This window comes from Artemia sp. Qi Xiang Cuo, chromosome 15 (genome assembly GCF_049724085.1).
Source record: "Artemia sp. Qi Xiang Cuo chromosome 15, ASM4972408v1, whole genome shotgun sequence".
NCBI lineage: Eukaryota > Metazoa > Arthropoda > Branchiopoda > Anostraca > Artemiidae > Artemia > Artemia sp. Qi Xiang Cuo.
This window is the reverse complement of record NC_142808.1, coordinates 25344784-25368437: the sequence shown is the minus strand read 5'-3', so window position 1 is coordinate 25368437 and position 23654 is coordinate 25344784. Positions and strand designations below refer to the sequence as shown.

Below are 23654 nucleotides of genomic sequence, written 5' to 3'. Positions count from 1 at the left end.
TTTTCATTAGCATTAACCAAACTAGCGCTATATAAAAGAGCCCAGTTAATAGAACAGTACCGTTAAAGTTAACACAAAGTTAAGTTCAGCTAAAATTGATGCAATTAAACCTACTACAGATTTTAGCCATATCGCTTAAATGTTTCTTAACGCATTATTGTCGTTCACAATTTTTTTTAGCGCAATCAAGTTTCATTATATTTACTAAGCTAAGTTGTTAATTATTATTTTTTCGTCCAAGTCTTGCATGTCTGAAACTTTTTATCTGGCTAATAAGCGCTATGACTGTGAAATGTGTTTTCTTATTTCCGTTGCTTGACTACAAGTCGTTCATTTTGAATACAACACCCACGGTGCAGTTGAAAGCTTTGAATACATTAATCGTAATGTTACTTGCTTCGCCAAGGCGACATCAAGCCAAGCCCTGTTCTGGCGACCGACTGAGTGGCGCCAGACGTAGAATGCTTCCGGGGGCCCTAGTTGTAGCCTAATTTAGAAGTCATATCCTCTTGATCCTATTTTCCTGCTTGTTTTATGTTTACTTATAAGGGTCTGGAGATAATGTATAAGGTGGTTCAGTATTTGCTTCAACTCAAGAAGGTTTGCGTTATTTAAGTGTAACCATAAACTTTATTAGACTGTTTTGAAAGGAACGGTATTCCTTCGATATATCCACTCTTGTATATACTGCTTGTATGCTAATGAAATAAAATAAAATAGGATGAATATATAACAGTTTAGAATCAAATTTGGGCTATATATTTGCACATTAGGGGATGGGGGCAAAGCATGGCATATATTAAATACGAAACCTAACCTAATCTAGGTAACCCCCCCCCCCGAAAAAAAATAACACTTTAAATATCGTATACGCAATTAAAACCACGCTATGCATTGTATTTCTCTACAGCGGTGTCTTGCATCATCCGTCAAAACGTTTTTTTCATCGAGCCTTCAGTTTGAGATATATAAAAGAGTGGGTATATTTAAGGAGTACCAAAGGAACTCTTAAGATTGTTGTATCGTATGCTGTGTAAAATTGTGGTCGCATTTATTTGTCCTTTGGTCCTCAATGCAAACCAGCCTGGTCATGTTTCTGTACTGTTCAAGTTCAATCATTTTATTATTAACATATACATGTATATAATTGACATAGGCCCATGGGGAGAAAAGCTCGAAAAACTAGGCCTAGACAAAGATACAATAAAAAATTACGCTACAATACAAAGATAATTACGACGGCAAAGATACAAGAATACAACAATAATATGAAAGTAGTACCTAGCCCAGGATCCAAATATAAATATAAATAAAAAAAAAATCAATATTATTAAATATAAATTCATACTAAAAGATAGCCGAGAGGCCCACATTCACCTAGAACAACAATCCAAACAAATAATTTAGTCATATTGAAAAGACGCTTAATTAAAAGTAATCCTGAACTAAATGAAATTTAAGATTCCTTTTTATTAAATGGATAGAAGAAAATTTAACAATAAAATCCTTGTGAGCATCCCAGCACTGGGCTATTGACACGAATATGGGAGGATGGGAGGTCATCCTCAATTGTGGGGAGGGTCCAAACGAGGAAAAATAGTTATACCCCTATTAAAGGGGGAAAGGGTTAACCTCCAAAACTGGATCTAACATTAAGAAATCGACCCTATATTCCTTAGTAGGTAACTACTTATTATACAGAACACACCTAAGAAGTGTAGTTAGGTTGATCATTCTTACCTCATAATCTATAGAATAATCACAGATAATACATTTTGCATGCCGCCTCGCGATACCCCCCCCACCCCCCATATGTTCAAATATATAGCCCAAATTTATTTTATTATTATTTTGTGGCGGCAAGTAATTTGCTCAAGCCTGAATGAAAAAAAAAAGAAAAAAAAAAAAAAAAGAAAAGACATAGCCAAAGATTCAGTGTTGATATTAACAGGCAATGCGCATCGATGGTGCCATGAGTTTAGCCAGATGGGGGACGATGTTGATACGATCGGAAATAGAAGGTTTGAATTTTTTTTCTAGGGCCGAAAGTAATTCGAGGGCAACTAAATCCCCTCCCGTGTCTTTTTTATCCCATGCACTCCATAACCCTAAGTGATGCAGGAACATAATTTTGAGATAGCGATTTCTTTTTGAATAACCGAGACATCCAAACATGTACATCTGGGGGACAGTATGATAACCACAGTCCTAGATGCAAGGGCCCACAAATTTTGGATTTTTACCTTTTCTTCGTTGCCACATTTTAGTAGAAAAGGTGGGTATATTACTACTCCTTGTTAAAACCGTAAGCATGCAAATAATTTAAACTTGGTTCTGTCCAAAACGAGTTATTTCTTGACGCGGTACATAAAACTAGCAAAATTCCGTCTCAATGCAAAAATGTACTAAGTCCCTCTTCGGTGCTAAAGTCCTGAATCAATGTAACAAGGAGACAAGATCAAGATGAGAAGCATAATATCGGGTACCATTGTAATCCCCTGGTCGAAATCCTTATCCGGAGGTTTATAGTCCCCTCTTTTGTGTACCCCCCCCCAAGTCCCCTTAGTAAGCGAAAACTAAAAACACAATTTGAAAAAAAAACACTCAATGAAAAAAATGTCCTTCATTTTTTTTTCATGAAAATAGTTAAATTTCATATGTGCGAATTCTCAAAGGTACCGGTGACAAAATACCCCCCGTACTCTTTAGTTATGTGATAAAGTTGTATATCTTGTGGGAAAGTTTAAAGAAGGTAGGAAATAAAACCTATATTTAATGTCACGGGTACTTTTTAATTAAACGAAACACACCCAAGAAGTGAAGTTAGGTTAATCCTAATGAAATATAACCTTTATATAAAAACCATGTCATGTATAAACAAAATGCATTTTGACTTCTTTAGTTGCATCGCCTAAATTAAACAAAGATCTTTTTAAGGTTTAATGTGGACGTTAAAAAAAATTAAAGAAGTTAAGTTTTTCTTACAGAAGTAAAGAGTGAAGTTGAAACTTAAAACGAACGAAAGTTAGCGCTCGCGGATTTGGCAAGGTATATCAACAAAACTAGAATAAATAAACTAACTCGTAGTATTTTCCAAATCCTTAGAATTCTAAGCAGTTGCGTTTTACTGAAAACTCAGCTTGCTTCAGTTTTTTAGAGAATTATAATTGTGTATTAAAAGTTATCAATATCACGCACGGTCTGTAAAAGACTATTGAGAGATTTATAAATTAGTGCTTTATTTTCTCAGTACTGCTCATGGAATTTCCTGAAAACATAGAATCCCCAGAAAATGTCCGGTTTTTTTATGCCAGGAAAGTATGTTCTTGATTACAATCATTCTAGTGACAAAAAACTGGGGATTTTTATCACTATTTGGTATATTTGAAGATAAAAAAACAAACTAAAATGGCATTTTCATGCGTTTTATGGCATTTTCATGCGGCATAGGCCGAATTAGGCAAATTTTGAAAATACAATTACGTTAGGTCAGTGGTGCGTAATTGATGAACAATTTCATTGAACAATGAACAATTTCATCTGAAATAAAAATATCCGACGGTACTTGTCGGTTCTTGGAAACACATTCAAGAATTACGCTTAGGTTACATCTAAAAAACCGGTTTCATAACTACAAAAGCATGTGACGGATGATACAATGCATTGGACTTAAACAGAATGCATTGGACTTCTATAACTTGGGCTATATATTTGCACATTAGGGGGCGGGGGTGGGGGTTAGGTTTGCATAATTTTGTTTCTCAAGTATTATTTTATCATCATGTTTTGTTATTTTTTATTATGATTAACGTAACTTCCTTCTTGTATGTGTTTCGAATAACCGACAAGTACCTATCCGACGAGTAAGATTACTCATCAAACTGTTTCTCTTTTTCATTTCTCAAATTAAACTCTCACACTGACTTAAAGTTTCAGACAGGAACCAATGCCACTTTTAAGCATTGGAGTCATAGAAGACTTTTTCTCTTCGATTCTACCTTGTTTAGATGTTTCACTCTGGCCTCTACGAAATCAGGGTTTGGGAGCATTCAGGGTTTTTGGGTCACTCCGGAGCAAGCACGTGTGTAGGATGTAGTTTGGGGAGTGGAGGTACAACTTCGAAAAGAGGAACAAAAATGGACGATTTTATGGAAAACACAAGAAATTCTTGGGTAAATGGTATAAAGCTTGTGACTTTGGGGGATGGGTATATGCGCGGTTTCCCGCGCATCCCGTGTACGTGCCTGCTTTGGTTAAAAATTCAAGACTTGTTAATTAAACGAAACACACTCAAGAATTACGTTTAGATTAGATCTCAGAAAACCGGTTTCATAATCACAAATACAAATGACTACTATACTAGGCTACATGGAAAATGACCGCCAATATAGTGCTCAGAATGAGAACAAAAGAAAATGAAGACGTATAGGGATTTCGTGGACGACCCCAGTTGACATAGTAGGGTAAATGGATATATGTTAGTACTGTCGGCTACGTCTAGCACAATTTTTTTCCCCACGGAATTTACTTTTGATGGCAAGGCTTAGCCTGAGCGAGATAAACGGTATCTATGCAGTTATATTTTAATTAAATATTTAATATATATATATATATATATATATATATATATATATATATATATATATATATATATATATATATATATATATATATATATATATATATATATATATATATATATATATATATATATATATATATATATATATATATATGTATATTAGGGGGGCTCAACTTTTTAAAATTATGTTGTTTTTTTTTGTTATTTGATACAACTAATTTTAGGGTCTTTATCATCTACACGATTCATTTATATATGTATAAGGCTGGCTCATTGGGGTAGTTTGTCTGTATTACCGAACTTTATTTAATTTTTATGTATTTAATGTGTATATTCACCGGAAAGATCCTCAAGTTAATGGTAGATAATTAAAAAACTTCGGTATTCATGTTAATATGGGTTGGGGAATAGTTTCCCCCTAAATCACGGTTACTTAGAAACACTTATTGGACCTTAATGGTAACTTACTAATGCTTAATGTTTTTGAAAGCCTATAATTAACAGTAAGCATTTGTATTTTCAGGTTATTCCTACTTATCGAGCTTGAGCGAAGCATCACGAAAAAAGGATTGTTCTCCCAGTGCGTCCCCTACTTGTCCGCTTAATTCCATATCGCAGTCCATTTACGACCATCTGAAAGGTTTTTCATTTTTCTAACTTTTTCTTTTCCTCCCCTGTTTTTTAATTGGAACCCGAAAATAGTTGGAACTTAACATGTTCTTTCTCCCCTATGATCTTGATATATGTTTTCCTGTTGGAGAAATTATACTTTTTCTTTATTCAGCTAAGAAGGGAACTATAGGTGATATAAGGTCCTGCTGGACATGGCTCAATGACATATTTTCTAAGTTTGTCATAAACATCCAAAGATAAGCTAAGGATGGTATCGTGGTTTGAAGGTATAAGGCGACATCTTAAATTTTAATTAATGTAGTATGGGAGAGCGATTTTGTCTTGTTCTTGATGATTATCCATGGTAGCTATTTGTTCATAATAACCCTGTTGTCATTTCTTCTACAAATATCCGAAATGTATTTTTGGTCATGTTTCTCTTGTTGATGGTGCATGTTTTGGTACTACAAAAAGCAGTTTTGTAAATATGTATTTGATTAACGACGCTTTTCATTATTAAGGGCCTCTAAATCCACATTTTATGTAGTTTTTACTTTGATGCCTGCCACGCCATCTTAAGCCTTATCTTAAATTTTGACTAGTTCAAGTAGTTAGATGGCGTTGCAAAATTCATGAGAATAACTTGTTTTAAATTTTAGGGAATGCAGCGATTTCCCAGGATTATTCTGTTGAAAATATCTAGTTTATTTCTACGAAACCTTTATAACGTCAAATCACAAGCAAAATGAATAAATACTTCAGATGGTACTAAGCCAATGTTGGTGATGCCAATTCGCGAAAATGCAGGATGGGCAAGAATATATTTTATTTTCTAAATGAAGATCCAAAAAAAACATAATTTATCTAATTTTATTCTGTTTATAAATTGCTTCATATGCTGCATGGACATCTCCTTTGTTGCTGATTGGTCATAAATCATTGAATCATTTTTGGTCTGTAATTACCTTCAAATGGCTCATAGAACTGACCTGTCTTGGTAGATCTTCTTTGGCTTTACTCTCATAAGCTTAAGTCTTTCATCACTTCCACCAAGTTGATAATTCAAATTGTCGCAAGGCACTTATATTGTGCATTTATGTCAAAATCAAAATATATGTTTTTATGCAATTAACAAATTCATTTCTTATTTTGTCGTTCTTTGTCTGAGTACTTAAATTAAGAATTTAAGATAGTGTAATTGTAGAAGGGGTTCACTCGAAAGTTTTATTCACATACCACAGTGCCATCTAGGTATTCTCAATTGTATGATACTAAGATCCTCTATTGGAGATGAAAAATTTAACGAATTTGCCAATAATCGGCTATTTTCTCAATTTAAAACATATGATAATTTTCTGAGCTGTTGACAGAAACTGCAGGGCATTGCTTTCCTTGCGAATAATCTACCCTTCTAAATTTGTCAATTTGCAAGGACTAACATTACTTCTGCCTTAAAGGCACAGAAAGCGCATTTTGTTAGGCTTAAAATTGTTAGTTGTGTTTGTGTATCTGTCAGCTCTAAAAAAACAATATTAGGGAAATGGGATATCCAAATAAGTAAAAGCTGAAGAATACGGCATTGGACTTTACAATCCCTACCGGCAGTGCTGATCTCCGTTTCATGACCCTTCAGCCTGGAAGTGCAATGAGGGGTTGGGGGCCAACCATCTTGTGCTTTCGCACGCCCTTCCTGTTTACCTTCCCCAGATTTCTCCAGGTACCCATTTAAAGCTGGGTCGACTCTGGCTGAGCTTACAGAGTCACGCCACTGATCCCTGTCCCAAACCAAATAATTGGGTACACTAGAATTCGAACCGTCGTCCTCTCGGACAAAGGATCCTAAATCCAGAGCACCATCCAAATAGCGATAAGTACGACATACTCTGTTATAGAACAGGGGACCCTAGAAGCTTGGGAGGGAACCTATTTGATTTGGAATTGAAAATGTACTTCTTTTTAAGGATCAAATATGGTCAGATGGCAGACATTTTCCCTTCCGCATCTTTTTAGCCTCCATGGATCTTTATACCCCACTGGACTACGAATCAAAATTTGGCATCCCAACCTCATTCTGAATATTTGAAATGTTAAAAAATAGGTCTACAGGAGACTTGCAACACAGTTCAAGGGGTAAGGGCCCAAAAGTATGCGAATAAGCTGGGGCATACATTAGATATATATATATATATATATATATATATATATATATATATATATATATATATATATATATATATATATATATATATATATATATATATATATATATATATATATATATATATATATATATATATATATATATATATATATATATATATATATATATATATATATATATATATATATATAAAAAAAAAATATATATATATATATATATATATATATATATATATATATATATATATATATATATATATATATATATATATATATATATATATTAGCAGAAAAGGTGAGCATACTGCATATTGTTAGAGCCGAAATTATGCAAGGAACTTAACCCTGTATATTGGAGGAAAAAAATGGGGCTGTGAAAGTTTGGTTTACACACAAAACAAGTCATGACCTGGTGAGAAAACGAGGTAAATTCTAAGGCTTGAAATGTTGGTTCATTTAGGGTCTTCAATGATTTTCCAACTCTTAGAATATAAAGCAGAATTCCGCGCATGTGCCGTACACAATCCAATAACCCTGGCCCTCTCTAACAAAGACCTATGCGAGCTTTGGGGTAATTTCACCATTGATTAACATGTAACTTTGAAAGCTGGTAGAAATATGTATTTGATTTCTAATAGTATTATGCACAAGGAAGCTCGAAATTATTTCTGTTGGCTGTCATCTTTGCTATGGCAAGAGCATAACGTTGCATTTGGGAATAAGTGTAATTGATTAAAAAGTGTAATTACACATTCTTTAACATTCGGAGAGGGCGTTAGACCAATCTAATAAAGTTAGATGTTACAATTGTTCGTTTTGTGCTTTGGGACTTTGTCTGTTGAGTTAAAACCGTAAGCATGTAAATAATTTAAACTTGGTTCTGTCCAAAACGAGTTATTCTTGACGTGGTACATAAAACTAGCAAAATTCCGTCTCAATGCAAAAATGTACTAAGTCCCTCTTCGGTGCTAAAGTCCTGAATCAATGTAACAAGGAGACAAGATCAAGATGAGAAGCATAATATCGGGTACCATTGTAATCCCCTGGTCGAAATCCTTATCCGGAGGTTTATAGTCCCCTCTTTTGTGTACCCCCCCCCCAAGTCCCCTTAGTAAGCGAAAACTAAAACACAATTTGAAAAAAAAACACTCAATCAAAAAAATCTCCTTCATTTTTTTTTTTCATGAGAATAGTTAAAGTTCATATGTGCGAATTCTCAAAGGTACCGGTGACAAAATACCCCCCGTACTCTTTAGTTATGTGACAAAGTTTTATATTTTGTGGGAAAGTTTAAAGAAGGTAGGGAATAAAACCTATATTTAATGTCACGAGTACTTTTTAATTAAACGAAACACACCCAAGAAGTGAAGTTAGGTTAATCCTAATGAAATATAACCTTTATATAAAAACCATGTCATGTATAAACAAAATGCATTTTGACTTCTTTAGTTGCATCGCCTAAATTAAACAAAAATTTTTTTTAAGGTTTAATGTGTACGTTAAAAAAAATTAAAGAAGTTAAGTTTTTCTTGCAGAAGTAAAGAGTGAAGTTGAAACTTAAAACGAACGAAAGTTAACGCTCGCGAATTTGGCAAGGTATATCAACAAAACTAGAATAAATAAACTAACTCGTAGTATTTTCCAAATCCTTAGAATTCTAAGCAGTTGCGATGTACTGAAAACTCAGCTTGGTTCAGTTTTTTAGAGAATTATAATTGTGTATTAAAAGTTATCAATATCATGCACGGTCTGTAAAAGACTATTGAGAGATTTATAAATTAGTACTTAATTTTCTCAGTACTGCTCATAGAGGTGTTTAAGGACTCATATAAAAGGAAATTATTATATCTATTACCTTTTGCAATTAAAAAAAGAGGATGTTAAATAATTCAGTTTTTTTTTTTTTTTTTTTTTTTTTTTTTTTTTTTTTTACAAAAACTATATCTTCAAATAGAAAATGATATGGCTCACGTATCTTTTTGGCAAAGGTATGATGTCATGCTTGGTCGATTCTGTTGCCTGATTCCCTGATTACTTTAAAGAGCGGCTTGGTAAAAGTAGTGAAAATGTGGTTCGTTCTTTACTAGGTTCTAGCTAAATAAAGGGTATCTTAAGTTTTTGAATCTGAGGCTCTGGTTTTTCAGCAGCCCGTGAAAGATTGGGTGCTTAACCATATCATGCACACTCTGAGGAATCACACACAGTGGGCAGAGCTTTTTGTGAAGTTGAACCAGAATGAGCAGTTTTCATCTTTTGTCTTTTAAATTGACCCTGGTCTCTAACACTGACGCCAGTGCGGATCCAGAATAGGCCAGGGGGGGGCTAGGCGTTTTGGGGGGTGAAAGGACTGAGGGGTATTGGATACCCCCAGCAAGGTGGGGGGTCTGGGGGCCCTCCTTGGGAAAACGTTTGAAATGTAAGTGTAAAATGACACATTTTTAGGCCTTTTTTAACTCTTTATTAACGAGAGTTTATTTTGAAGCCATTAAAATGTGCTTACATTAACATATCATGCTCTGACCCTTTTTGAACATTGAAAGCTGTTACATTTTTATTTCAAGTACGGAAATACTTTTAGTGCTGATATTACTATTTTTCGAATGATTAAGTTTTTAAAATATACCTGTATGTACATTTTTAGTGGTTCTACCTTATAATAAGTTAGTATAATGCATTAATGCATTACATATTCCCTATTTATAATGATTTATATCGATCCTTTATGTAAAACCAAAGTAGGAAGGCTGTAAATTCAAAAAAAGAAAAACTCGTACAAGTTTACGATCTATCACTTTTGCCATATGAATTGAAAGCAATTTCAGGAAGTGCTGAATTCTCTCGTTAGAAGCACTTTCACCTTGAAACATCCCTAAGTGGTAACAAGGTGAAAGTGCTTCTAAGAAAGTGAGCTCTCACATGGCTAACAAGTGGAATCAGATATTTCAAAGGTACAAGGAATTGATCCAGAAAGATTCTAAATTATCTGATCCAAATTCTATTGACGAGCTAATCAAGAAGGCAAGAAGGCTTTGTTACTGTAGAGGGACTGAAACTTCTATCTTTCTTGACCAGAGGAGAGCTCACTAGTGGTAATACGAAAGTAATTATAGGTTTGATGATGTGTCTGGACATTCCTTACATAGTCACATCGGCAGGTTTCATAAATTTAGTTCAAAAAATCATATTCAATTCTTTATTGGGGATGAAAATTACATAGAAGATTTCAAAGTACGTAGAAATGTACATTAGAAAAGTACATAGAAGTTTAGAAGATTCTTGGGGATTGCCGATTTCCAATGTTCTCACCAAAGTCCAATCTCTGCGGATAACTCTAATGATGAAGCAGAAATATCCTCATAGTAGATAATGGCAGCTTCCATAGAAAAGTTAGATTGAATTAGTCCCTGCAGATGTGAAACCTCACTTACGGAACTAAATCTTATGTTGAACTCAGAAATAAGGTGATCCAAAAATGGAATGTATATTGCCACCTTGTAATACTGTTCTGCATCTTGAACTGGTAGCTGGACATTAGCTCTTCGAGTCTGTCAACTGCATGTTCGGGGTAAGATTACTTCTTCGCCTAATTGCAATGCTGTGGCTTGTGAAGATGCAAATACTTTCTTGAAGTCAATGTCTACTTCCGATCTCATTTGTTTGAGTTTACTCAGTATTGACATTATATAACCTTTTGCAGTTGATACGTCTTGTTCGGGGTCTTGGAGAAATTTACTAAGTTTTATAGTATGAGCTAAGCAATGAACAGCCGTGTTTAAACTGATGATAATGTCACTTCTTCTTAATGCGGCTCCAAAGGCAACTGCTTTAGGTGTCGTTTCTGAGTCCTTATCTGATTCCATATGCTCCAGTAATTCAGAAACAGGATAATAAGCTCACTAAAAATAATAAGGCTGGCAACCGAACAGAACAAATTACCCATTTTATCTAGTGTAAATTGGATACCCAGAGGAGGGGGCGGCTATAATCCCCTAGCCCCTCTCTGGATCCGCCACTGACTGACGCTATGCATTTGCATAAATAACTTGTTATGCTACATTTGTATCTAATTTTTCAGACCCTGTTACAATTAGGATATCTTTTCGGACTCGATCAAATTTGATGGGTAGTATTTTTGCTCTACCTGATTGCATTTTCAAAAACACATTTTATAATTCACGGAAATATAGAAGTTTATGAAGTTGGATTAGATTTCCCAAGTTTTCTCCCCTCCTCACTTATATTGAAGGTCAACAACTCTGCAGAACACATATAAGCTAGCAAAGCAATCGGTAATGGCTAGAATGCGCCAAAACGTTGTTCACAGGGTGTTTTGTCGATAACTGGAGCCACCTGTAAGATGGTCCGGTGACTGCACCCACTAATGCGTCTTTCAAGTCGGAGCTTGACAAAGAGGGAAACTGTCAGCCATGGAACTGTGAGTGGGACAATCTATCACCCTAAGCTACCAACTTGGGCCAGGTCACCAGCACTTTTCCCGGAGGTTGATGCCGCTTGTCAAACTCAACTATCTTGCACACTATCAAAATTTGCTGTTTGTAGGGCAATATCAGCTTTAATCACCGGAGAATGGTTTCTCAAGGACATACCTACCATATGGTCATCGTTATCGAGTGGGCTTAAATTGCATCATAATCAATTTCTAGTGTGCTTTTGTTTTTAATGAAATCTCAAAATTTTGGTGAAGCAAAACCTTTTGATGTTTTTTCTTAAATATTATCATAATTGAAATTAGTACAGTGCCAATGAAAATATTTGAAAATTATGAAGGGTGCGAATTCAACAATATATGATAGTTGACTGCTAGTATCCTACGATCACCAATAAACTCGGGGATACATCCAGAAGATCAAAATTACTTTTTAATATGCTAACACGATTAATTGCTTTGGTAACAACAACAAAAATCCATCACAATATGCTAAAACTGGAGGGCATAGTCTTCTTCGATTCGGTTTATTGTAAATTCAAAATATATTAACAGTTTCGGCACAATCACAAGCAAACTAACAATATTAAAGAAAAATCCAACTAATTATATAAATCTAATCATGTGCATTTATTAGCCTCCCCCTCCTAATCTAAATTGATATATGAATTTCCCCATACATCAATCAAAATTTTCAAAAAGTTAAACCGGGTCCCTTCTCTTCTGTGAAATTATTGATCGTCGAAAATTTTTTATTCGCACATCTGAAGAGACTATCCTCGAAAATCACCCAAGTCCAGCTGAAAATCTGGTTCTGAGTTTTAATGTCAACTTAAAAAGCGATTTTTCATTGATTTAATTATTTGTTAGGTATAGCCTACCTTTGCTTTCACAGCGTAGTGCCTCTCGCCTCATCCCAGATTACAACTTGATTTTCAAGAATGTTCCAAATTTTCCTTACATATAAACTTGAGACATGAACAGAATCCGTCGTAATGTTGCCCTTATCCCTATGACTAATTAGATTAAGCAGGGACATTGCAGCTACCGACTTTTTTCTGGGGGGGGGGGGTGGATTAAAAAATTAATTCCTCTGTTTAAGAACCATGAAAGTGAATGTGCCTTTGGTACCCCTCTTTCTGGTGTGAAGGTTGTGGGCTTCCTCTTGCCCTCCTAATTCTGTCACCATGACAGGATTGTCATATATGTATCAGACACATTTTCCTACATAATAGTAAAGTATAATCAACTATTGAAAAAAGGACATGTATTATAACTGGTTTCCTTAATATTTATATGCTCGTCTTTTCCTTTCATGCTTCACTTATATCTACTTCCTTAAACACAATGTAATAAAGTGTTAGGCAGTAATGTTGGCCAACTGTTCTGTTGTCTCTGTCCGTCAAATTCGAGCAAGTAAATTGTCGTTGATTTGAGTTTGATCCAATGTCAATCTGCTACATTCATTTTAATTTATAGATTTAGTTTAAAAAAAGGAGTTAGCCTGGCTTAAAATGTGTTATTTTTTAAGGGTAGGTGTTCATTTTAGATGAAAAGTGTACTGATGTCACCAAATACTAAAAAATGTCCTGAAGTACTAAAAATGTCGCATTTTGCAGCCATGAATGCTTGCACATAATTGTACAAGTAAACATTAATATATATGGATTTAGAAGAAAGGATCTATCCTGGCTTAAAATGTGTTATACTAAGCCAGTTTCGATCATAAGCCAGTTTCGATCATATTTCGTTTCGATCATATGTGTATATGATCGACGCCTTAGCCGATGGTTGACTGAGAGATAAGTTTATTTCCAGCAAACCATTACTTGAAGGCAACATATCTCTAATCAAAATTCAGTGGGGTCGAAATGATTGCACTTGGCGAGAAATCCCTTCATAAATTTAGTAGAGTCGTGAGGGGAATAAGACGTACAAAATCCCAGGGGATCTTGATTTATGGCGTCTAAGACTTCCCCAGTCTCTCGACCATCTTGTCTGTCTTTAGGGATATATACTTGAATACATTTTTCCTTATAGAAGCTTCAGATGCTTAAAAATAATTATTTTTTGTTTTATTGAATGTCAAATGGTTTCGATTTGTTTTTCTTTATAGAATTTACTTTGATTAGTACAAACTAACTTTTTTCTTCATTTGAAGGAGATACGTTGCTATATACATAATTAGGAATATGCAATGGGTGCCATTTGGGTCCTCTAGAGGTTTTAATACCTCTTTGTTTTTTCTTTTTACCCTATAGGCCGTTAAAACAGCATCTTTACCAAATTAGAGTTTCGTTTCTTTCTTTCAGGTCGTCTGTCAAATTCATCGCCTTCATCTTACTCCAGTTTTGGTTTGGATGCAGTTGAAAATGTACCTGAAGTTTCATCAGTTGCCACTTGTGGCACGAATGAAATATCTGCCGCAGCCTGCCACCGAGGTATGCTGAAAAATGGTGCTAGAACGTGACTCAATGTTGACGAGATCACATCCTGTGAAAGGCCAGGAACTTACTAGTTGTAATAATAGATAGATAAATTCTTTATTGGCCCTCATGTATATACGTATATAATCATATGTATATATATAAAAAAAACTCAGTTCGCAATTTTTAAATTTCTACTTTCATTTTGTTACTTAGCACCGTCCTATTTTTTCCCTGGCAAATTGTATGTACCAATATATGGTGTAACCATAATCGATTGTAACTATACCTCTTCATTCCTAAGTCTATGTCACTCTTCCGCCCATACCTCCTCTCTTCCTCCCCCCTTCCTCCCTCTAGACTGGATAGGGTTATGTAGATAATCAAGACACTGAAAATATAAATTGCAAAAATAAAGGTTTGTTTCTCCTCCTAGAAAATAATAAAAAACAAATTTTGATTTTGTCTTTGTTCAATTATTGTAAGTTAAATCTTAGTTCTTATCAGGGAATCAGTTAATCTATACCGTTTTTTTTTCATTTACATTCCCTTTCTTAGTTCTTTTATTAATGGTATCACTAAGATCCGAATTAAAGAAAGAATTATACTCTTTCTGCGTTTTTCTTTGTTCAATTTTTACCCCCGGAACCCCTTTAGCATTCTAAAATCCAGTTGCTAGGCAGGTGGTTCCTAAGGTATCTACATTAAAACAAGGGGCGTCAAAATAACGAATTTACTAAGTAGCACTTCTAGTTGTAGTTTTCAATAAAAGTGAACACCAGATAAAAGAAATTTTTATTATTGGTTTCTTGGACGATTTGGAATTGTATTCAAAAATCTAGCTTTTTTGTTCTGAAATATTACCCTCACTTCTGCATCGCTAGAGAGTGGAAAATTATAAACTCAAATTATTTCTGTGTATTTATGGTTTTTGAATATTAAGGAAACACAAATATTACAAAATAAGAGAAAAAACAGTAAATTGGCTAAACATACACTTGCTGTGATTCAGGTCAAGACAGTAACACTGAAATAATCTTCTAATACTTTTTAAAAGCTGGTATGCACACGCCCCTGAATGTGCCACTACCCTTTTGTATTTAAAGGCACATCTATGCATGGTGACAGGGAAAGTTATTTTTTAGTGTAGTATTGAGAAGGAAAATGGATATATGTTACTTTATTAAGTTTGCTTTAAAAAAAAACAACAAAAAACAAAGGAGCTACTTGCTGTAACTTGTCTACTCAACTTCTACTTTTTCCTATTTACGTATGTTGTGGCCAGTATGTTTATTTACGTATGTTGTGGCCAGTGTTAGTAAGTGATTAAAAAAAAACAAAAAAAACAAACAAAGAAGCTGCATACTGTAACTTGTCTACTCCTGTTGTACTACTTTTACTACTTTTCTACTACTTTAGTACTTTTACTATTGTACTACTTTTTACTGTTGCTTTATTTACGTATGTTGTGGCCATTGGTAGTAAGTGATTAAATATGCATCATTTACGGCAAGGGAAATTAATGGATAGGCATATTTTGTCAAATAAATAGTTAGCCAACAATTATTGTGCCATATTGTGCCAACGCATACAGTCGCGTTAGCCAAATTATCCATATACCATGAACATGTACAAAGACGCGGTGAAGTCCTGAACGGATTATTTATCTGAAGTTTTAGATTTTTAAATGTATATACTAAATTATTTTAGAAAATAAAAGACAAAAAAAAAGAAAACAAGGAAAATTTAATTTGAAAATAATTTGAGGTATTTGTTAAGTACAGCGACCACATTCAAGAAGTGTGATCTGTTTAAACCCGGTTTCTCTGTTGGTTTCTTTGTGTGTACTCGGAGATAATCAGCTTAGGCTGAGCGAAATAAACTACTAAGCTTGTATATTTTGATTAAATATTTAATATGTATAGTTGGTTAGGTTAGATATTTAATATAATGTGTTCTGGGCGGCCTGCTTTCCATAATTCTCGTTGTAATTTCCATAATTTTGTTACTAAATTATTATATTTTTATCATATTTTGGTATGTTTCAATAGGATTTTAGCCAAACTTCACTTCTTGAGTGTGGTCACTGTACTTAACAAGTACCCAATGAGAGTTATATCTACAATTAGAAATTTGACTATGATTTGTGAATATTTGTTAAATCCACTAAATTTTGGTTAATTCACTTGTGAAGTTCCAATAGTGGTCTAATGAAAAGCTCGATTTTACGGTTTATTTATAATTGAATGAATACGGTGTTAGGAACTAAAACTAAATAAAACTTGAAAAAAAACGAGGCAGCTAATTATTAAAATAATTAACTGTGAACCTTACTTTGAATATTTCCACGAGTGTTTGAATATTTTGAAGACCTTGTTTTGAAGATTTTAAGCTGTTCTTGTTATTTTGTGAAACTTCGAAGCCCCAACAGAAATACAGTAGAAAATGTAAGTAGTTTCAGATGACTGAGAGTGAATATCCTCCTATTCCCATTTTTTTTTTTTTTTTTTATTCAGGCCTTTAATGCGACCTTTTTTATTTCAGATCCCGGTCATTGGGCTACATTAGCCTATTGGGAAGGTTCTGTCAGAGTCGGTCACCTCTGCCCTGTATCTAGTCCTGCCTTGTGTATAACCGCCGCTCCGTTTGAACTAACTCCTCCTGAAGCCCCAACATTGAGTCTCTTTAGCTTAACCAAAGATAATTATAGCACCGAAAAATCAGTGAAAGCTATGGGTAAAATTGGACCTGGTAAGGTTCTGTTTTATTATGTATATTAAAATTAATGAAAAGATGCTAAACATAAGGTCTTTTTTGAGAATTTAGAGATTGGAAAAAATCTACCGGGAATGTTTGTTTCCATGAAAGCATAAAAATTTTCTATTTCCTTTAGCAAATGTATATTCGAATCTAAAACTTTCCCGAATGTGTTTTATAGAATAATAGCGTTAGAACGATTCGTAGAACTAAGAAATAAACTGTTAAGGCAAATTGGAAGCTTTATAGAAAACCTTTACTTTTCATCAAGGAGGCACACTTGTGCCTCTATAAAGAGGCGACACACCACAATGTTAAGCGATTTCAGGTCCTAGAGGTCGCAGAGAGACGGCGGTAATCACATTTTGTAGCCCAAGCTCAAACTAAGAAACTTGCAAAATTTCATCCTCCTCCGACTTTATCTTCATGGGGTAAACTGGGCCGGAAGTTTGGACCCTCCCACCACAGCCCCCTTTAACGTTGTCCGATTGGACTGAAATTTAGAGGTTAAGCTTTCCTAGGGCCCGGGAGCTTATCCTCAAAATTTCAGCTCTATCCGATCACTCCTTCCCTGTTTTCAAAAAACCAAATATAGCCACTTAAAATTCATCATCATTTCTTTTTTTTTTTCTTTTTGCCACGCCTACAGGCCACAGTTGGCCACGGATCCGGTTGAATGAGGACTCATTCGAAGCAGAATTCGACCTGTTAGGGCCTTTTGATATTTTCAGACCGAAAAAATTATCCCCCGAATTTACATTTACGAAAAACCTTAGTTTTTTAGTTTTGCCCTCCTCAACGCCTCGCTCTTTACGCTAAAGTTTTTATTGTTTAAAAAAAGATTTGTGAGAAAGTAAAAATTTAGCGTAAAGAGCGAGGCGTTGAGGAGGGCACAGCCTCTTTCATATACGGAATAATTTCTGTTCGTTTTAAGATTTAATGTCGCTGCTTACTTTCAGTTTAAAATTTTTTATTTTTTTTATTTAAAGGCTGCGAAAGCGGGGGTTTGGGGGCGGAAGCCCCCCAACTGTGCCTCGTAATCCCTGTACGTTTTAAGGTTCGACCTTGTAACTCAGCCTCTTTAACTCTTTAGAAAACGTAGTTTTTTTCAAATAATTTAAGATAAGATGACTTTTATTTGAAAACGACTATCACAAGCAAAGCTGGCCAAATTTGTGTCTTTTGTCAATTAAAATAAAAAAAAAAAAAGATTAACACAACTAAATCACTATAAATCAACTGGGTAAACAATGCAATAAAAAAACAAAGATATAAAATATTTACACAAATTTGAAAGGGAAACGCAAAAAGGTCAATCGAAGAAAACCGATAGGAATTGCAAAAGAAAAATAACCTGCAAAATATATGAAAATTACTAAATTAAAACAATCGTCAAAGATAAATATCAACTAAAAATAAGAAAGCATATGCTTTTTAAACTTGAGTAAACACCAATTAAATTGGCACTAAACAGTAATCCTGGTAATAAAAGACGGAATTGAGCTGCTCATATACTTTTCAGTTCGACAGTAGATTGGAGTGATTTATATGGGTACGTATATACCGTATAAATTTACGTATTATACGGTACTTATATTTATGTTCGAATTTTCTTTATGGTGCATTCATCTAACTTTGATATTTTAACATTTTACATTTAACATATTTTAACATTTATATGGGTACGTATATACCGTACAAATTTACGTATTATACGGTACTTATATTTATGTTCGAATTTTCTTTATGGTGCATTCATCTAACTTTGATATTTTAACATTTTTAATATTTAATTTTAAATTTAATATTTTTTATATTTTAATATCTAACTTTAATATTTTTAATATTTTCGTGCTTTCCCGCTTAGGAGGTATTTTTTTTTTAAGTGGGAATAGCGGGAAAGGCTATTTGCCTTTCCCGCTTAGGAGGTAAGTCCTAACTGGGCTAGGTCGGGGAGGAAATAGTTCCTAGGTGTGGGAATTAATTATAGCCTTTCGACTAAAGCTGATGCAAAGGATCTCGCGTCTGTTATTTAGGGCGGCCAAAGTTGTCTTCTTTAAAAGATGAATGCTAGGCATTTGTATTTTAACGGTGTTTAGAAGATAATGAAAAATATATGTATTCAAATAAAGGCCGGACAAATGATATTTAAATGCAAATAATATGATTTACTAGGCATCCAAATCTTGAAAAATCCTTATTTTGAGGTAGGGATATGTTAGCCTGTTTAGTAGTATTGTCAATGTGGATGTTCGATTTAAGACTGGGCGACAAGGTAACTCGTTGCCGATTTAAGTAACTATTTTAAGAAATAAAAGTGACCCCGACATAGTTCTTTGGGAAATTCCACAGGAAGTAAGGACGGGACCAGGGAAATGTATTTTTTGTTTTTTACCGCTAACGATCCGTTCGAGAGGGATGACATGGTGATGTTTGCTAAAAAGAGGGCTGAGTTCATAGTGCTTCAATAGTCAGTGAATTGGGATTTTAAAGTCGACCAATTCAAAGGGTTTTTGGAAACCAACTAAGGCAGGGTTTAGCTTAAAGTCTGGCTTTTGGTTGTATGACATAGTGATATTTGCTAAAAGAGGGCTGAGTTAAAGTCGACCAATTCAAAGGGTTTTTGGAGACCAACTTAGGCAGGGTTTAGCCTAACGTTTCGCCTTTGGTTGTTGCTTAAGATGGTGTGTAACGGTTGCAGGAGGTAATGAGTGGTAGAGGCGCAAAAACTCAAATTGCCATATTGTCTGACGTCAATTCGAGGAATAATTTTGATTTGCAGCCAATTGCAAAGAAAGCTTTTGTACAGTTTTGTAAGATTGGGAAAGTGTAATGGGGTATACCTTGGATACCAAAGGGGTTCCTTGGTGCATACCTTTGGCAAAACTCAAATTATTTGATTTCTTTCTGACAGGTATTATAAAACCATGTTTCCAACAATTTGACAATCCCCCAAAGCCTGTAATTTGGTTGAAAACATTTGCTTTCAGTAATTTTGTCTGATAAAGACTAAATTTAAACCAGTTCGAGAGTCCCAAGGGTAAATGCCGGATTTTCTAAGGTTGTCGATTTTATTTATATAATAGCAGAAGGAGAATTAGGGCTTACAGTAGCAGAGGTACAGTTGGGCTTTGTCAAGTTAAGTGAGATGAAAATATATTTCAGATGGACTTTTTAAGTATAGACGTTTTAAATATAGACGAGGTATAAAAGGACAGTCTAATTTTACGTGGGTTTATTGGAGTATAAGTGTATAATTGTGTGATTATTATGATTATAAAATGACCTAATTAATCGCTTAATAACTTTCTTAGGCTTTTAACCTCTGCTACACAGCCTTGCTTGAAAAGATTAATCTTTATTCTTATAGGGTTTTCTAAAGCTTCATTCACACAAGGGACAGCACTAGAACACTTCAATTTTTTTTTCCCCTGAAAAACGGGATTAATTATTAAACCTTAATAAATTTTAAAGAGAAGAAGTCCCTTCAAAACTGTTATCTGTATTGTAAGAAGTTGAACAATTTTCATTGGTATTCCATCGATTTTCATTGGTTAAATATTGTAAGGGTTATCAGTTAGGAATTTAGTTGCGTTTTTAGGTTTGTGTCCGATGCGACAGCTTATAGAGCTGCCAAAGAAAGCGCCATGTATAGTGAGTGTCTTTATGGCTAAGTTGTGTCTTCTCATTTGTAAACTAAGTATTTTACTGAGGTTTCAATGCTCAGAAAATTGTCTAGGCTGTCACATCGTTAATGACAAAAAATTTGGGCTGGAACAGCCAGATCATATCTACTACATGAAGAGGATTTGGGGTAAAAACCCCCAGTACTTGGACAGTGTGTGATCTTGGACAAATATTTTGACTAAAATGTATCTTCCCTAAACAACGATAGCAGGTTCTTAATCTTGGACCTCATGCAGAAAGTTGGGTTAGGCTGACTACAATCTTATAGCCACGCCTATTTAAACATGATTGATCTTTTCATGGGCGCCCATAAGGGGGCAGGGCTGGGGCGCCAGCCCCCTGACTGAATGACGCTGCCTTATATTTGTACTAATTTTAAAAAAACTTTTTCCACAAAACAAGTTTTACAAAGAAAATTAAAGAGCTCATTAAGCCAAAAATGGGCAGAAATAAAGTCAAATATTCTTCCAAGCGTAAAACTACCAAATATTACTATCAACATATAAATGAAACTCAAAACGAACAGAAATTACATTAAATAACCGATTCAAACTCAAAACGAGCAAAAATTAACATGACTAGTGCTGACAACCCCCATGCCTTCTTAAGACCAGAACATAATTTAGGCTTTATCGAAAAAAACAAAACAAACAGACAAATGACAGTGGATTGTCAGTTTAATATACCTATACTGATATTTATTCCTTAAAGTCAATATCCATCTCAGCCTTTCCTTAAAGTTTCACTTTAATACCAAAACACTTTTTGGAGACGGGAACAACGTGCCCCCTTTTCCAAATAAAGGACCTTGGATACCAAAGGGGTTCCTTGGTGCATACCTTTGGCAAAACTCAAATTATTTGATTTCTTTGTGACAGGTATTATAAAACCATGTTTCCAACAATTTGACAATCCACCAAAGCTTGTAATTTGGTTGAAAACATTTGCTTTCAGTAATTTTGTCTGATAAAGACTAAATTTAAACCAGTTCGAGAGTCCCAAGGGTAAATACCGGATTTTCTAAGGTTGTGGATTTTATTTATATTATAGCAGAAGGAGAATTAGGGCTTATAGTAGCAGAGGTACAGTTGGGCTTTGTCAAGTTAAGTGAGATGAAAATATATTTCAGATGGACTTTTCAAGTATAGACGAGGTTTAAAAGGACGGTTTAATTTTGCTTGGGTTTATTGGAGTCTAAATGTATGATTGTGTGATTTTTATGATTATCAAATGATCTAATTAATTGCTTAATAACTTTCTTAAGGCTTTTAACCTCTGCTACACAGCCTTGCTTGAAAAGATTAATCTTTATTCTTATAGGGTTTTCTAAAGTTTCATTCACACAAGGGACAGCACTAGAACACTTCAATTTTTTTTTTGGAAAATGGGATTCATTATTATACCTTAATAAATTTTAAAGAGAAGAAGTCCCTTCAAAAATGTTATCTGTATTGTAAGAAGTTGAACATTTTTCATCGGTTTTCAACGGAGTCAAAATCGTAAAGTCCTTGAATCAATAAGAGGCTAAAAGTAATTTTAGTAATTGTAAATGGTTGTTTAGTCTTAGTAACAGAAGATAAGATCAAACTAACGTGGTCACTGCTTTCGATTGGAGGCAGGATGGAAATGGGTTTGTAAAAGCTCGATAAATTAGTAGCATCATTTACAGGGATGTTACCTGTGGTGGTCGGGCCATGATCCCTTTTCATCAGCCTAGTTACTAGGTGGCCTGGTGGAGCTCAACCAAACCTGGCCAACAGCTGCAGTTGAGGTTTCGGTTGTTCCTGCTAGATTTGGCTTCTGGGGGGAAGGGCTACAGTCTTGTCATCCATATCTACCTGGAGGGTTTAATACATTTCAGTTAAATATTGTAAGGGTTATCAGTTAGGAATTTAGTTGTGTTTTTAGAAGGTTTGTGTCCGATGCTACAGCTTATAGAGCTGCCAAAGAAAGCGCCATGTAAAGTGAGTGTCTTGGTGTATTTATGGCTAAGTTTTGTCTTCTCATTGTAAACTAAGTGTTTTACTGGGGTTCCAAAGCTCAGAAAATTGTCTAGGCTGTCACAACGTTAATGACAATAAATTTTGTGATTTGAGATAGAAGTGAAACAGTTTTTCGTTTATGAGTTTTATCGTCGTTTCTTGGGCATAAGACTAACGTTTGGTGTTGTCTGGCTCTTTGGCAAATAACTGACGGGAAATGCAAAACGCAAGCTTTACTGCGAGGCGTAGTTGTATCTGCTGCTCCACAAATCTTTCTGACGTAATGAGACTTTAGCTTGGCAGTGGAAGTCTAGATAGAAATTGGTCATATAGATAAACGACTTTTACGGGTAATTTATATTTCTAAACTTCAATGATAATAATTTATTTTTTCAGGTGTGATCCTCTGGTACGAAGGTTCATCTGTGTTCCTTTACAACCGATCCAAATACCCTGTTTTTGTTACCTCTTCGTTGCTGGCTTCTGCTGAGTGGCCAGTTCACAGAATACAACATGGGCATAGTGTAGTGTTATTTGATTACAGAATCTCAGACAAAAGTCAGCATGACTCAGTGACTGTTAGCTTTGTTAAAGGCTGGGGGCCTGGATATTCTCGACGATTTGTTACATCCTGCCCCTGCTGGCTTGAAGTGCATTTGGTGCCCGAAAGATAACGATTACATATCCATAAATGTGCATCTTTATTATCCTCTTTTTTTGTATGCTAACTCGAAAATAACAAATGTTGCGCCTTTTTTTGTGTTATTTACTTCCCTGTGGCTTAAGTCCCATAGCAAAAACAATAGTATAGGAAGAGGCAATAAAGGTTTTGACAATTACGTAATTTTAAAGGAGCTTCCACACTTGTCAGTATCCAATATGAACAAAAGCCTTGTAATTGAGGAATATACCTGTACTGGAAACCTTCTATGAGGTATTCAATTGGGTAGGCAGGCAATACATCTTTGGATTGTTTAGAAGAACTAACCATATATGTTCGT

General features: G+C 34.6%; 1 protein-coding gene across 2 annotated transcripts in view; it reads left to right on the top strand.

Moving 5' to 3' along the window:
• Positions 1–23408, top strand: part of LOC148943487 (SMAD family member 6-like) — a 71044-nt gene extending 47636 nt beyond the window's left edge. For both annotated transcript variants that reach the window (XM_089101418.1, XM_089101417.1), the window contains exons 3-6: positions 5106–5222; positions 14114–14242; positions 16772–16978; positions 23050–23408. In XM_089101418.1, the coding sequence (XP_088957544.1) occupies positions 5106–5222; positions 14114–14242; positions 16772–16978; positions 23050–23327 (731 nt within the window). In that variant the 3' untranslated portion in view covers positions 23328–23408. The remainder of the gene's footprint in view (positions 1–5105; positions 5223–14113; positions 14243–16771; positions 16979–23049) is intronic.
• Positions 23409–23654: the final 246 nt, after the last annotated feature.